Source organism: Momordica charantia (assembly GCF_013281855.1).
Source record: "Momordica charantia cultivar OHB3-1 chromosome 6 unlocalized genomic scaffold, Mcharantia_2.0 BLBB01000006.1, whole genome shotgun sequence".
NCBI classification, from domain to species: Eukaryota; Viridiplantae; Streptophyta; class Magnoliopsida; order Cucurbitales; family Cucurbitaceae; genus Momordica; species Momordica charantia.
In genome coordinates, this window is record NW_028275164.1 from 567,695 (window position 1) to 583,468 (window position 15,774).

Below are 15,774 nucleotides of genomic sequence, written 5' to 3' on the forward strand. Positions count from 1 at the left end.
TAATATATTATTTGATTAAAACGGTTTCATAAATGGGGCACTGATAATATAATTTCCCTAAGGGAAAGTCGCATTGTAATGCAACCTTCTTCCTCTGTCAAAGGTCAAGCCATTGACCAATTCAGTATTTAATCTGCTTCGTCTTTCCGTAGCCTTAAATAAATTTATAAACATTTGTTTCAAAAATAAAATAAATAAATAAATTTATAAACAAATTACCCATTTTTACATATATAAGAACAAGATTCTGATCCAAGCTTCTGTATTCAGAGAAGATGGCGATCAGAAATATTCAGGTGACCTCCGATGAAATCATCTTGCCGTCTTCTCCGACTCCGCCGCCGCTCAGAAACCTCAAGCTTTCACTGCTCGACCAGATTTCGCCGTCCAATTATACTCCGATCATTTTTTTCTACGCTGCCGTTGAGGACCTCGGGGCCGATCGGTTTTCCGGAAGTCGCCAGTTGAAGAAGTCTTTATCGGAGATTTTGACTCTGTTCTATCCGTTCGCCGGAACTTTATCGACGGAGGGATATTCCGTCGACTGCAACGACAAAGGCGTGGAGTATTCTGAAGCGCGAGTCGATTGCAAGCTATTGGAAGTCGTGGAAAGCCCTGATTTCAAAGTTCTACATCGGTTGCTGCCGTTTGAACCTTACGCTAATCTGGCGGAACCGGAGATCGGAAGAGACGTAATCCTCGCCGTCCGATTAAATCTGTTTGACTGCGGCGGCGTGGCCATTGCTTTGTGTGTTACTCATAAGCTCGTCGACGGACTTTCCGCCACCGTATTTGTCAGAGAGTGGGCGGCCATTAATCGGGGAGATAGCGATCAGGTTCCAAAATTAACTTTTCCGTCAAATACAATTTCGAGCCCTAATGTAGTTTCTTCAGCAGAAAGTGACAAATTAAGAACAATTCCTTTCCAATTTTTTCGAAATGCAGGTTTCGGAACCCTTATTCGACGGCGCAAAGTATTTTCCGCCGAAGGAAATTCCGGGATTGAAGAGAAGCAAGGTCATCCTAAACGACAAGATTGTGACCAAAAGATTCGTGTTCGACAAAGCAAACATAGCCGCACTCCGGCGAGAAGCGGCGGCCGGTTCGCTGGAGAAGCCACCGACGAGAGTAGAGGCCGTTTCGGCATTCTTATGGAAGCGATTCATGGAGATAAATCGAAACTCAGAACAAGAAAACGAAAAGATATACGCCGCAATCCACGCCGTGAACCTGCGCGGGAAGATGGATCCGCCACTGCCGCCGAATTCCTCCGGCAACCTGTGGTGGTTCGCGATCGCCGTGGCAGAGGTTGAAATGAAGAAGCGGCACCAGTACTTGGTGAAGCAGATAAGGAACGCAATAGAAGAAATCGACAGCGATCTGGTGCGGAACTTGCAGCAGGCCGGAGTGCCGCCGCATATGTGGAGCAAGACGGGGAAACACGGGCATCCGGCGGCGGGAGAGGTGGAGTTCTGCAACTTCACGAGCTGGTGCCGGTTTCCGGTGTACGAAGCGGACTTCGGGTGGGGGAAACCGACGTGGGTTTGCAGTCCGAGCCGGCCGTTCAAGAACGTGGTGGTTCTGATGACCACTAGAGACGGCGACGGGATTGAAGCGTGGGTCACGCTCAACGAACAAGATATGGCCTCCTTCCAACAAGATTCTGAGTTAGTTACCTATACATATACTTAAAGCTTAAAAACTCAATTTCTCATCTTTTTTTTTTTAATTAAAAAACAGATATAAATGTTTTTTTTTTCTCAATATATAATGTAATTCATTTTATTAAGAAAAACTTCATTTGCATCCCGGTCTGATTGTATAAATTAAATTACATCTACTTTTGTGTTTATTTACTATTATTTTTTAATTTCCTACAAATATAGAGATTTGGACATGCTTTGCAAACATTTTCAAAAGTATAATTGCAACGAATTTAATATGCATATAAATATCTGGCTTGGCAATGCCATCTGTTTCTTTGATTTTTGCATATTGTAAAAGACTTTGACCAAATAATTGTTGTTCCAAAACGTCGTTGATTATTTTTAAAACCCGGAGTCATTCATTTAAAGTAGTTTAAAATTCAGAAGCATAGATAAAACAATATAATAAGTTTGATTTGAAATAAATATATTATAATAGTTAAATGTGTGACTTAAAAAAAGGCTAATTTCCAAGATTACTGTTTTAGCGTATTAATAATTCAACGCCCTGTTGAGTTCAATTTTTCTAAAACAAATATTTTAATTCGATTCTGAATATATGTTTTTTTTAGTACAATCAGTTCTTAATATTATAATCTTTTGCAATATTCGCGTGTCAAATTTTGTGTTAAAAAAAAATTATGATAGTGGAGGTATTTTAATATTTAAATAACTTTAAGAGTTTGAATAAAGTTTGAAATTGGTTTCTATGTTTTAAAAATTTCAATTTTCCTTCTATATAGTTTGCGCTGAGTTTGAATTATGCCCCTATAATTTAGATTTAGTTTACTTTCAATTTTGTTCCTATGATTTAGTCAAACTTCAAAACTTACTTGTGTCGTTATCATATTGATATTTCTTTTACATAATAATTTTATGTTTTTAGTAAATATATAAATCTGATTGGTTGATATTTTGACTCAATTAAAAAACTGGTCCTGAAATTTTTGTAACTCAATAAGATATGACTTTGACTTATGTCTCATCAAAGAGTAAGCTAAATAGTCACATTTATACTCTAGTCAACGTGAGCGTAGCTTAGCTGTAATTGATATTTATCTTTGACTAAGATGTCAATGAGTTCGAATCCCTCAACCTCTACTTGTTGTATCAAAAAGAAAAAAAAAAAGCGTTCCTACCTATATATGGATAAAGAGATTAGACCAATACAGGACATTCCAAGAAACACATTCTCTCTCCTCCCTAATAGAAGTTCTTCGTTCTCTCCTTGATAGAAGTTCTTCCTTTTCTCTCCAAAACGAAAAAATCAGGTTTTGAATCTACATCCCTATATATTGTTGAATTGAAAAGAACATAAATCTTGTATTTATTCTACCATATAATTAATCTATTAAATATGTTGGGATCCGATAATATCATATCATTGTAAAAATATAGAAAGTAATAGGACTAAAGAGAGGGATAAAGATAAAACAATTTCTGTATTGAGATGATTTTAAAGTGAATACAATCAACCTTTTTATAAAACCTAAGTATAACTAATTTATAAATAATACTAAATAAATTAAACTAATTTAGAGAGGAGGTTATATCAATCAACCTAATACAAAATAGGCTGTAGGCCTTACCAAAAAATAATTAGGTGTGTGGAAACAAAAGAAAGCTTTAGTTTAAGAAATAAACATATATTACAATTGTAGTAGTAAGAGTGGTGCGCTTTTTTTCCTTTTTCTTTTTAACGAAAGTGGTGGGTTGATTGAGACATTATGTTGCACTTTCATATTCCAACTTGTGTTATAAAAAGCTATGGCCGTCCCAAAAAGAGATGATAATTTATAAATTAAAAAAAAAGTTTTTTTTTTCTTTTTGTTATTTTATTTATTGTCCATTAGCAAAAGTTGCTAATGCTCGTCTCGTCCCTACAAAGTGGGTGCAATTTTTTCCATGAATTATGCATATTTTGTGTACTAATTCTCTCTCCCGCACCTCACTCAATATACAAATATATAGTGAATTAATTTATTTAAGTTTGTTCGTTTGCAATCAAATTAGCACAATTAGTCAAATTTGATTGTTGTTTGTAAGGAATATTAGCATAAAATTATATTATCTTGTGCCACAAATTTGATATTTTAAATGTTATAATAATTTTGTCAACATGAACCTAACTTAACTAAATATGTATCTACAACCAAACCAAAATATTGTAGAATCGAATCTCTGTCCCTACCTGTTGATGTATTAAAAAGAATCTTAGAATAATTTGTCTTTAGTTATATATTTTCTAATTTTAATTTTGTAATTAATTTATTACTTTTTAAAAATTTTAGTCTAAATTTAGAAAAACAAATATATCAATAAACTAATAAAAAAACAAAGTTTCCTACTTACTGATAATATATAATAAACACAGTTAAAAGAGAATCAACCAATAAGTATAAAAATGTCAAAGTGAGCATGGTTGAAACACATATCTCCAATCAAAAAGTCCTAACTCCACCTGTAACTATGAAAATAAATCCATCCACCACAATAAGAGGTTGTTGCATATTATAACTTTATATGTAACCAAATCAAGGTATTATAAAATAAAAGGTCAATTTCATTTTTTTAAACAAAAATCTTTTGTTCATAATATCCTTGGAGGATAAAAAGCTGATACTGCAAGCCTCCTGCGCGCTAATTTGGGTTCTGCATTCGATTCTACACAGAGCATTCATGGAGAATATCGGCGTCAAGATCATTTCAAGGGACATAATCAAGCCCGCATCTCCAACGCCACCGTCCCTAATTTACCGCGAACTTTCATTGATCGATCAGATGGCGCCTCCCTCTTACACGCCTGCAATTTTCTTCTATCGCGCTCAGAAATCGGAAAATGTTGCTCATCAATCTGTCAAAGTTGCCCAAGTTAGGGCTTCTCTTGCTCGAACCCTAACTCGCTTCAATCACTTGGCCGGAACAATGACTGAGAGATTCTATGTCGATTGCAACGACGTTGGAGTCGAATTTTCTGAAGCCAGAGTCGATTGCGAGATTTCGATTGTTTTGGAGAAACCAGAAATCGGTGTTTTGCATCGATTGCTACCGCTTGTTTTCACCTCTCGAAATGGCAGCGAGTTTCTGCTTTCCGTTCAGTTCAGTAGCTTCAGCTGCGGCGGTGTAGCCGTTGCCGTTTGTCTTTCTCACAAGCTCGCCGATGGGGCTTCCGCCGCAGCATTTGTTAAAGTGTGGGCCGCCGTCGCCAGAGGAGATAAACATTCTGTGTTGGAGCCCAATTTTGATGCTGTGAAACTCTACCCACCGAGAAAAATTCCAGGTTTCAAGCGAGGAATCGAGGCCTCAAAAGAGAAGATTCTGACCAGGAGACTCGTGTTTGGCAAGTGCCAGATAGCCGCGTTGAAAGAACTGGCTGCCGGTGCCGGTGGTGGCTCCGTCGTTAAACCTCCGTCGCGCGTGGTGGCTGTTTCAGCCTTCATTTGGCTTCGTTTAATGGAACTGGCTCGAAAGAGAGCAGTGAAAGCAAAGGTGTTCGGAGCGCTGTATCCGGTGGACTTACGGGCGAGGATGGACCCACCATTGCCGGAAAATTCCTTCGGCAACGTGTCCTGGTTCACAATGGCAACATCCCCTGTGGAGGCGAATGAAGATTTGCCACTTCTGGCGGGTAAAGTGAGAAGCGCCATTCAAGAAATCGACTCTGGATTTGTGAAGAAACTAGAAGATTCAGAAAACTTGTTAGATTTGATTAAGCAAGTGGACAAACAAATCTCCAGCGGGGAGATGCAGCTGTGGAGCTTCACGAGTTGGTGTAGATTTCCGGTGTATGAAGCTGATTTTGGATGGGGAAAGCCGAGTTGGGTTTGCAGCCCGAGCAGGCCTTTTCGAAACGCAGTCGTTTTAATGGATGCTTCTGATGGTTATGGAGTTGAGGCTTGGGTGAACTTGAAGGAAGAAGACATGGCCATCTTCCACCATGACCAACAGCTTCTCTCCTTCTGCTCAGGTTAGCCTCTAAAACAAGCATTCCTTAATGTTAACGTTATGTGTGATGTGAGTGTATTTTCTTTCTTCTTCTGTCATTTGAAAATTTGAAGGGTAATCAAATAGCCATTTTGGAAACCAAATATTAAAATCTTTTAGCAATCAAATCTTTTTTCAGTTCGACATTCAAATCGAATTATCCACCTTTAAGATCTAATAAATGTCTTCCAACCGAAATAGAAACATTTCTTATCTCATTTAGGGTGAATTTCATCCCACATAAAAAAGTAACATCGTATTATATTTTGATTGGCTCGAGAAATAAAACAATTATTTGTATCTTAACCCGAGTTGTGCTCTACTTCTATTTTGTCATATCCCAAAGACATTGTTTTATTTCTTGAGTACATAGGAAAAGAATCTCTCTAGTCTTACGTTAGCAATTGCGTAACTAAATAAGGATAGTTGAAAAAATAATATATTTTTATAATTAATTATTTTAATACATATTCTTGTTTGAAAAGTATAATTGAAACACGTCGGCATCAGCACAAATTAAATTTGTGATTGTTTATTTATTCTTTTTATTCAACTAGTTTTATTTTTTATGTGGGTGGTTAAACCGTCTAAAATCATCAAATCCCAAAAGTTTATGAAACAAAACTAGTACAATAAAATATTATTTTTGGGTAGCTTGATAATTGAACTCTTTGTTTGTTTATATTCAAAATATTTACAAAAAAAAATTATCAGGTAGGTATGGTTGATTATTTTTTATGGGTAAACTTAACTACTTATCAAATTGGTAGGAGGTTTCACAAAACTTTACCAAATAGAAAAAGTACGGTTGTGTTAGTCACATACCCGATATCCGATTGCTTAAGTTAGAATCGAGTGTAAGAGAAGCTTAGCAATAAATAAACAGGATTTCGTAGGGTAACTTGATTACGATATCTCTTTCTCTGTTTATGGAACAGGAAAATCTTATGTGTTTGAATGAAGCATCCTTAATGTTACGTGTGAGTGTATTACTTTCTTGCTTTTTGTGCTATTTGAAAATTTGAAACGTAATCCCAGAAGCCATTTTGCAAACCAAACATCAGACACTTGAACTTCTTTATTCCCATCTCTGTTCGATGAACAGAGAGTGTCAAACACTCACACCCATAATTTCAAAAGACTTGTTAAAAGAAAAGCTCCATGTTTCCACCAAATTCATTCCCGAATTTGGTTATTTAAGAAACAAACATGGCTGCTGGCAAATGCAAAGAACAGAGACATAAAATCAAAAAACAGAGTTCCCTTTCATTAATTTTCCTCGTTGAGAACTAATTGGACAGCGACATTAGAACTTTGTTTAGCATTTCCAACAAGAGGCTGCAACAATTGGCTTGGACTTCCAACCAAGAACCAAACACCCCTTTTCTTCCACAACAGTGTAGCCTTCATTAGCCTTAAACTTCCCAATCCACTGTTTTGCCTGAGCCATCATTTTAGTGGGCGCAGCTTGAAACCCTGCTCTGCTCATCCTCCGCCGCCATTGATCCACCCGCTCATGCCTCTCCACCCTCGCCATCCCCTCGCAGCTCACTATGTTCTTTATCTCCTCTGCAAAATAGAATTGCTCGATCTTGGCTCTTCTGGTGTCATATTTGGGCAACATGGCGTCCAAAGAGTCGAATATGGCTGAGTAATAGTGCAGAGCCTCCATAAACCTCCCAAGAAAAAAGGGTCCATTGTGATTTGAATCTTGCTCGACCAGAACCAGAGCCTTGGGGGAAAGCTCATAAATCATGCGCAGAACAGAGGTTAGAGCTCCTCTGCTTTCTTTAACCACACAATGCATCTGAAAAATGCTGGCGATGACCAGAGCTTCACCCTCGTGGAGATTTATGTCTTGAGGGCGTAGATTTTCTAAATTCCCCTCCACCACCGTGATCTCCACCTGAATCCCAACCCCTTCTGCCTGAGATTTCAGCTTCTCCCCCATGACTCTGTATCTGTTAACAGAGAGGCCAATGCCGGTGACTCGGAGCCGGCGAGGAGGCTCGATCTCGGCGAGGCTCTCGATGAGGCTGCGCCATTGGTGGCCGTACGGCAAACCAAAAGCCATCCCCAAATCCACCACATGGACAGAATTCTCTCCCTCAAAGACTTCCAATATTGAAGAATTGGCCACAAAATGCCCAAATTGGATATGTGGGTATATCTCATAGACGAGATTCAAAGCCTCTTCCTTTTTCTTCCTCTCTGAGGAATGGTCGGCTCGGGCGATGATGGGCAGGCCGAACCCAACATACCCAAGTGGCTGAACCAGAGCGAGGCGGTCCGCGAGGCCCTGCACAAAACAGGACGCAACTCGCTGGAAGGAAGAGCCGAAGACCAAGGCACTGGCACGAAGCTGAGATAGAAGAATTGAAGCTTGAGCCCTGTCACGGCAAGCCACAGCCTCGGCGCAGGCAACTAGAAGCTGTAACAGCCTCATCCCGTCGGCGCTAGCGTCGTCCTCGGCGGCGGTCTCCTCCGCATTGATGATGGCGGCGGCGGCTTCCTCCACAGCCTCGGCGGCCAAGTAGCGCTGATTGTAAGTCCAGATGTGGGCGCGGAAGCCCAAGCCAGTGGTCAAGCTGTCTGAGCTGCCGCTGCGGCTGAGGGTGAGGCTACTGCTTCCAGTTCCACCAGCATCGTGATGATCAGTAGGTTCAAGTTTGGATCTTTTGTGGTATTTGATTTCGTCGGAGAAGGAAATGACCCATCTGCTGGCATCAGTGTCGTCCAACATGGAGAGCCAATGGCGGCGGTGGGAGAGGGTGAGTTCCTCCTCCTCCTTTGCGGCGGAGCTGATGCTGCCTTCTCCGTCGGGAGCCATGGATGGGAGCTGAAACTGAAACTGAAACACAGGGAGAGGGCGAGTGTTATATACAGCAATAGCATTGTTGGGTGAAATTTTCGAGGCTATTCTTTTTCCACAAGTTGTCTGGTACGTGGGAGGGAGCATAGACAAGTCTGTGGAGACAGGAATTGACCTCCAAGGGTTTGGGAGCTACAAATGGTTGGTTGGATGGTGAAAAAAAATTACCCGACTCTTTTTATTCACATTTTACTTTTATAAATATATATATGTTTTTTAAGTTAATGATTCCCACATAATGCTTAGTAGACGTAGCAGTAAAGGAAAGGAATATCTAAATTCGGTAGATCATATATTTTCACATGTCATTTGTTGCTGCTTCGTAGGTCGTGAAACTTGAAAGTCACAGTTTTGGGTAATTGTTTAGGCTCTAAGATTATCACAATGTGATTCCTATTTGTGGTAAAAATTATTTTTTGTGTTATTCAATTGAATATATAGCAGTTAAATTTAGGAGTTTTTATATTTTTCTTGTCTTGAAAATATTATATCACAAATTAGGTCAGATTTTACGATCACAAGTAAAGTAGAGATATTGTAAAAATTCATGAGAAACCAGAGTAGTATTAAAGTTTTTTTCACCATCAACGGTTAGTTAGGAGTATGATGAGAGGAATGATTTGAATACCTGAACATCATAATAAATATATAATGTCTTAACCATCAAGCTAGTGTATTACAATCATATATATTTCATGTCATATTTAATATTTTTGTTTATTAGTTTAAGTAATTAATTTAAAATTTTATTTAATACTTTTTAATCAATAATTTATTAAAATGTTGACAAATATAGGCAACAATAATAAAAAATTTTGGAGCCAAAGGTAGAAGCAGAATAATTTCTCTCAATCTTGATCACATCAAAACATTATAATTCAATATTACAAAGGTGAGAAACGCTGGATTTGAAATTTTGAACCATAAAAGTTGTTAATTTAGTTATTATATTATATTCTTAAATATGAAGGCATAGATTCAAATCTTCAATTAATAAGGGTGGAGATCGAATTATCAACCTATAATAGGTGGCTTAATCACTAATCTATGTTCTTGAAATGTTATCAGGGAGACGACAAAATTTAAAGAAAAACTTGTTCAAATATTTTTTAATTATTTTTTTAGAATGCACTTAATTGAGAAAATGTTGGGAGGAAGGCAAATGGAGGGCTTATGAATAAGTGAAGAAATTAAGGATTCCATGATGCCGGCTCTAACAAGAATGCCTAATTTAATTTTAAACTTATACCCATCCCATGCCAATGAAAGCTATGCTATGCTATGCTATGCTATACATTGAGTTCTTCCCAAAGAAGAAGAAGAACTAGGTGTAATGTCTAATTAATTAATTAATTAATTAATTTCAAACTCTATTTTAATATAATTGTATTTCTAGTTTCTAGATGCTCTTGAATTATTCAACTGTCTCATATTCTTCTAGCATTGCTCACGCCATTGCGAATTGCGAATTGCAATGCAACCGAATATTTCTTTCTTTTTGGTTTAGTTTGGTACAACAATTTTAAATAATATCATCCAAGATTTTGTCCTAAATTTAGCTTCTTGTAATTTCCATTCTACTGTGGTAAAAAAAAAATGTTTAGTTCAAAATAGGAGTGGGTTGTGGACTTCATTAGGAGATCTCAATCTTATGTCTTTGAAACATGGCGGTGGAGTGTTTGATTTCTTAGGAATTGTACGACCTACTTATACTTTAGCTAATTGAATTAATTACTAAATTATTATATTTTACGTAAATTATTTATTGAGTATATTACGTCTCGATCGACAATTGATTGGTAAATATCACATGAGAATTGAACCAATATAACTATGAAGATAGATACATATGTAACCCGCTCTAACTATATTTAGGTTGGCTAAATCATAGGTTAGTCGTTGGTTGACTTTTTTTTAGTATAAAGATACAGGGGTTTGAAACTCCCACCTCAAAGGGAGACGTAGATGTCAATTATCGTTGAGCTAGGTTCATGTTGAGTTGGTTGACTTGCTAGTATACCCAATATCAAAATAATTTAATTAAAAATAAATAAGTGGGATCATAATCGGGAGAGAGGGAGAGGAGAGAGAGAGAGTCTCTCCATAAACTGGGCCAGGCCCATATTTAACTAAACCCATTTGAAGCCACACAGTTTGGACACGTCAGCTAAGATCCAATCAATAAAGACGACGGGCTTGGATATTGATAAGTGCTGCGGCGGGCCTGAAATTTAAACGTCAATGGATTTGCTCTTAGGCCCATCAGCACAGCCCAGCTCGTCTATTTTTTATTTCAAAAATTTACTGTGCATTTTTATTTTACATCTCATTTAATATTAAATTTATAATAGATAAGTAACGAAAATTCCAAACAAAAAAATTATTTCAATACGCCATCAAATGACCAAGAATTTTAATTTATTAACATCATATCAACTTAACTAAAATTTATATCTTTAATCAACATCAAAACTTATCACACAAAGGAGTTGAATACGCTAATCTCAGCATAGTTCAACTAATTGACACATATCATCAACCGACCGAAATGTTAGAAGTTCGAATCTCTACCCCACAAAATTATTGAACTAAAAAAAGACTAAATAACCGATTAATTCAATATCCTCAAACATAATTAAAACCTTTTAAAATCTAAAAATCATTAGATTAACTTATTGAGATATATATCATCAACCAAAAAGATATTTGAATAACCACCTCTCCTTGATATTCCCACAAAAAAAAAAACATTTGTAATTATAACCCAACCTATATTTAACCAATTATTTTTAAAAACTAATATATTTCACCAAAAAATCATTTTCTTGATGATACCTTATTTGCCTATGCTGAAATCAATAAATACTTCGCCAAAACCGAGTCACAAGTGCGAGGAAATGGCGTCTTCTGCCACTGATTCCGGCGGGCGGAACCCGGCACTGGACCCGGACACCGACGTCCCCGAAAATCCGGACCACGAGTTTGCAGAGTTCGGAGCCGGCTGCTTCTGGGGAGCGGAGCTCGCCTTCCAGCGAGCACTCGGCGTGGTCAAGACCGAGGTCGGTTACTCTCAAGGCCACGCGCCGGATCCCACTTACAAACTTGTCTGCACCGGAACAACCGACCACGTGGAGGTCGTCCGGGTCGTGTTCGACCCGAAACTCTGTCCTTATACCCACCTCCTTTCTCTCTTCTGGTCTCGCATCGATCCCACCTCCCTCAATCGCCAAGTATGAAAAACTTCCAGTCTCTACCTACGATTCCTCCACATGATTCTGTAAACTGAACAAGTTTTTGTTTTGCTGTTTAGGGGCAGGATGTGGGGGCCCAATATCGATCGGGGATATACTACTTCAACGAGACGCAAGCTCGTTTAGCCCATCAATCGAAAGAAGCCAACAAGTTGGAGATAAAAGACACAGAAATTGTAACAGAGATTCTACCAGCCAAGAGATTCTATAGGGCAGAAGAGTACCATCAGCAGTATCTGGAGAAGGGAGGAGGGAAAGGCCTCAAGCAATCTGCTGAGAAGGGCTGCACTGATCCCATCAGATGTTATGGTTAAGCCCACCTAAGCTTGTGTCTTTGTTAGTTTCCTGCTTTTGTTGCTTTTGGCTTTGGGTGTGAGTGTGGCCTATAATATGAATATCACAAGGCCGTTGCACATATCAATAATAAAAGTCCTGCTTTCTCTATGTTATCATTATGTCTTCAGTCTTCTACTACTCACCTTTCCCATTCTCTTTAAATCTATGCTAAAAACAATTCAGAGACAGCAGGGGATGATGATAATCTGAAGCATATTTAAAAAGCGTACTAACAAACAAACTCATGAACTGAGTGATCAGCAAGGTAAAATAACATGAACTGGTTGCATCAGTTTCAAATGGTGCAAGGCTTTTTATCAATGATTAATTGAAACTATAGTGTTTGGTTTAAACAATGGAAGCAGAAGAATGGCTATAGCATCAGATGAATAAGATGGTGAGAAAAGAAACTTTATATCACACTTAATTTTATCTTCTGTACATCAAGTGGGAAGCGTGTAAGAAACTGTGACCGTTGGTCCCCGCCACACCACTTCAATTCCATGTAAATATAATTCCATTTCTGTCCGCGGATGCTAGGGGCTTTCCAAGCCCGCTCCATGAACAACAGAGAACAGATGCAGTGTGCTCTTTCAGGGTGCTCACTATATCGTTTTTTGATATCGACCAAACGTGGACAGATCCATCTGCAGAACCAGCAGCAACATAGTTGTCATCTGGACTGATGCAAGATCGGCTCCAATTGGAAGCTACTCTGTTCCCACTTGCCCGTAATGTCCCACATACTTCCAAGGATCGAATATCAAATAAATTGTGCAAGTTATCTCTTCCAGTGGTCAATATTGTATTGCCATTACGTGACAAAGAAAGAGATGTAACAGCAAGGGAGTGTCCAGCAACTTCACTAACCAATTTTCCTGTTTGAATATCCCACAACCTGAGATTTCCATCCACATGGCCAGAACAAATGGTCTGTCCATCCATGCTGAAGCGAACTGCATTGCAATTGCTGTGGAAAATGAAGGTCTTGGTGCAGTAACCCTTCTGTAAATCCCAAATTTTTATGGTGCGATCATAAGCAGCACTCACGACATGGCGGCTGGAAATTTTGCTTACATCTACGGCGCATACTTTGTCTGAGTGACCAGTCAGCGTATGACGCACCCTTCCGGAACTAACATCCCACGCATATAAATTATTTGAACTGCTTGCCGCAATGACGGATCTGTTATCATGGGTAATTGCTAGATCAAGAACAGACCCAAGGCACCCATGTAGAGTGGAACTTAATGATCCACTATTTGTATCCCACAATTTGACTGTTCGATCTTGCCCCCCACTTATCAACTTTCCTGAATTATATTCAAACAATATAGTACCACAGCCCCCTTCATGGGCACGGATTCTTTGCTTGCACACAGAGGGTACAGTGGATTCCATAAAGTATTCAGCACCCTCTTCGCTTCGACGGACCACACCATCTACCTGTTGCCGAGCAAGTTTCTCCAAACCACTAGCCTTGAGTCGGTCAATCATATCTTCATACAATGCATTTGCCTGATAGATAACATAAGAGAAATTTTAATTTACATTTATATTTTCTAAGGGGTCGGGAGAGGAAGAATTTACTTCATTTTGGAAGACAAGAACTCATAAGCATTCACTGTCTCCAAACTGAACTAATGATAACAAGTTTCCATTTTGTGCATACAAAGTGGCATATAACCTATGAATCGACAAGAGCGTCATAGAATTAACTTCCCTAATTCAACAACTAAAAGGATAGATCCACATAAACTTATATGCATCCTTATTTAAGATCTACGATTGTAATTGCTTCAAGTCAAACACTTAAAAAGACAGAAACAAGTACAAGTATGAACATCTTCGTATTCTGAATCTAACTCATTGTTAAATTGTTATATCAATTAACAGTCAAGCCCTAAAATATATTCATATTGTGCGGTAGCTCGAAGTCTTCGATCTAGCAGCCAAAGTGCTGTGTGTCAAGACATTCAAGTATTAGGCATATCAAATTGGACTTTTCCATTTAATGCTTCACTATAATTCTATCTGAACATTTGCAATTAAGAACATGAAAATTATTGTCAACATACACTGGTACAAGCAAAAAAACAAAAATAATAAAGCAAGACAAATTGACTACATCATTACGTGTTGAACATGCGAACTAAATATACTTGGGTTAACTATTTTATAAGCATGATTGTGATATGAAATTCAAATTAAGACATGTTACCACTTGCAGAGCTCACTTCTACCAACGTGTGAAAGAATGTAACTGTGACATTTATTTCAACAATAGCTATTCTATATTTTCAATCCAATAACTTGAAGAAAAAAAATAAACAAGAACGTAAAGAACCTCATTGAGGCGTTCTGCATCCTGCATCTTTTGCAACATCCACCTGTCAACCAACATCTTATTTTCAGCCTCTGCATTCTTAGCTTTAACTGTCATTGCTTCAAGCTGCGCTTTAATTTCTTGGTTCTCACATATAGCTAGTTCCAGAGCTTTAATTTTCATCTCTAAGTCTGCCTTTAGCTGGGAGCATTCGTCCCTGAAGCACATAAGAAGCTTCAAACATTCATAAAAACATATTGAATTGAATTCTTTAATTCAATTCCTAAGTCCAGCCTGCCCAGAATTATTATGAGTGAAAAGGGGCAAACCTGGCTCGACTTAACTCCTGCTGCAAATTATCAATTACAGCTTCTTTCTCCTCAATCGAAGATTTAGAAGCTCTAGCCTCGGCTACTTCAAGCACAAGTTGCTCAGACAATCGTGATTGAGCCTTATAACATTGCTGAAGCTCCAACTCCAGCTTCTCCGCCTTCTCTTTCCATTCCGAACTCTGAAAGGATCATAAACGCAATACCCAAGAACATCAAAGGTGAGTTCGCAACGCAAGTGTAAACTAAAACCGAGATAATTAGTTCAACATAACGGCGATGTTCTCAGGACCAAATCATCGGAAGTAATCCAACCAAGGGGAAGAACTTTTACAAAGTAGGCAATAATGAGAGGTCGAAATCGGGAAATTCAGATGCAGGAAAATTGAAATCAACTGAAAATCAGAGAGAACAGGAGACCTGCGAAATGATGGGCCGAGAGAGAGCGAGAAAAGCAGGAGCATGCGCACCTTCTTCGACCAAGTGGCGTTGGCGCAGCGCCCTGAGAGCGTGCTTAATCGCGTCGCTTGCTATCTCGTTTGGGGACATGATCATACCCAATTGCCTCTGCAGAAACCTATGAATGATTGATCGGAGAAATCCAAAGTGGGAAAAAGAGAAGGAACCAAAATCATTTTGCCACCCCCCAATCCAATTACAAATAAGCCAACATCCTTCCTCTACCCTAATTTTTATATTTTCTTCTCTTTTTGGTCAATAAAATAAATAAATCACGATCGTTTAATTCAAATTTTGCGTTTTCTAAGATTCAAAATTAAATTCTTCCAAAATGTTTTTAAGATTAACCGAAAAAAGTAAAATAAAAGTAAAATAAAATTAAAAACTATGTAAATTAATTTTAAATATTTTTCAAAGTAATTTAATTTATAAGTGTAACGTTTCAAGTCCAAGATTCGTACTAGGATTTGGAATCTGTATTCGACACTTGGTAACCCTAACATTCCCTTCT

At 38.2% G+C, this 15,774-nt stretch overlaps 5 protein-coding genes across 5 annotated transcripts; 3 read left to right on the top strand and 2 right to left on the bottom strand.

The window, feature by feature from the left end:
* The first annotated feature begins 124 nt into the window (after positions 1-124).
* On the top strand, positions 125-1,852 carry LOC111007275 (stemmadenine O-acetyltransferase-like). The gene is made up of 2 exons (XM_022279581.2): positions 125-836; positions 946-1,852. Exons 1-2 carry the CDS (start codon positions 276-278, stop codon positions 1,690-1,692), a joined length of 1,308 nt encoding a protein of 435 aa, XP_022135273.1. The 5' UTR covers positions 125-275; the 3' UTR covers positions 1,693-1,852.
* A 2,337-nt stretch (positions 1,853-4,189) lies between these two features.
* Positions 4,190-5,794, top strand: LOC111007495 (stemmadenine O-acetyltransferase-like). Its single transcript, XM_022279888.2, has one exon. The coding sequence runs from the start codon at positions 4,386-4,388 to the stop codon at positions 5,676-5,678; it is 1,293 nt and encodes a 430-aa protein (XP_022135580.1). The 5' UTR covers positions 4,190-4,385; the 3' UTR covers positions 5,679-5,794.
* A 636-nt stretch (positions 5,795-6,430) lies between these two features.
* On the bottom strand, positions 6,431-8,990 carry LOC111007493 (GRAS family protein RAD1-like). Its single transcript, XM_022279887.2, has one exon. It carries the CDS (start codon positions 8,647-8,649, stop codon positions 7,009-7,011), a length of 1,641 nt encoding a protein of 546 aa, XP_022135579.1. The 5' UTR covers positions 8,650-8,990; the 3' UTR covers positions 6,431-7,008.
* Positions 8,991-11,397: 2,407 nt separating this feature from the next.
* LOC111007202 (peptide methionine sulfoxide reductase) lies at positions 11,398-12,262 on the top strand. Its single transcript, XM_022279475.2, has 2 exons — positions 11,398-11,792; positions 11,873-12,262. The coding sequence occupies exons 1-2, from the start codon at positions 11,409-11,411 to the stop codon at positions 12,125-12,127; spliced, it is 639 nt and encodes a 212-aa protein (XP_022135167.1). The 5' UTR covers positions 11,398-11,408; the 3' UTR covers positions 12,128-12,262.
* A 158-nt stretch (positions 12,263-12,420) lies between these two features.
* LOC111007200 (Transducin/WD40 repeat-like superfamily protein) lies at positions 12,421-15,472 on the bottom strand. Its single transcript, XM_022279474.2, has 4 exons — positions 15,225-15,472; positions 14,805-14,986; positions 14,497-14,692; positions 12,421-13,667 (listed from the first exon to the last, which is right to left on the bottom strand). Exons 1-4 carry the CDS (start codon positions 15,357-15,359, stop codon positions 12,645-12,647), a joined length of 1,536 nt encoding a protein of 511 aa, XP_022135166.1. The 5' UTR covers positions 15,360-15,472; the 3' UTR covers positions 12,421-12,644.
* Between the last annotated feature and the right edge of the window lie 302 nt (positions 15,473-15,774).

What these genes read in the sequence shown, in the direction of transcription:
- LOC111007275 (XM_022279581.2), top strand. Translation starts at nt 276, where the DNA reads ATGGCGATCAGAAATATTCAGGTGACCTCCGATGAAATCATCTTGCCG. An exon ending in ATCGGGGAGATAGCGATCAG is followed by an intron (nt 837 to 945) that starts GTTCCAAAATTA and finishes TTCGAAATGCAG; the next exon opens with GTTTCGGAACCCTTATTCGA.
- LOC111007495 (XM_022279888.2), top strand. Translation starts at nt 4,386, where the DNA reads ATGGAGAATATCGGCGTCAAGATCATTTCAAGGGACATAATCAAGCCC.
- LOC111007493 (XM_022279887.2), bottom strand. Translation starts at nt 8,649, where the DNA reads ATGCTCCCTCCCACGTACCAGACAACTTGTGGAAAAAGAATAGCCTCG.
- LOC111007202 (XM_022279475.2), top strand. Translation starts at nt 11,409, where the DNA reads ATGCTGAAATCAATAAATACTTCGCCAAAACCGAGTCACAAGTGCGAG. An exon ending in CCACCTCCCTCAATCGCCAA is followed by an intron (nt 11,793 to 11,872) that starts GTATGAAAAACT and finishes TTTGCTGTTTAG; the next exon opens with GGGCAGGATGTGGGGGCCCA.
- LOC111007200 (XM_022279474.2), bottom strand. Translation starts at nt 15,359, where the DNA reads ATGATCATGTCCCCAAACGAGATAGCAAGCGACGCGATTAAGCACGCT. An exon ending in CTCGGCCCATCATTTCGCAG is followed by an intron (nt 14,987 to 15,224) that starts GTCTCCTGTTCT and finishes TGATCCTTTCAG; the next exon opens with AGTTCGGAATGGAAAGAGAA. An exon ending in ATGCAGAACGCCTCAATGAG is followed by an intron (nt 13,668 to 14,496) that starts GTTCTTTACGTT and finishes GTTATCTATCAG; the next exon opens with GCAAATGCATTGTATGAAGA.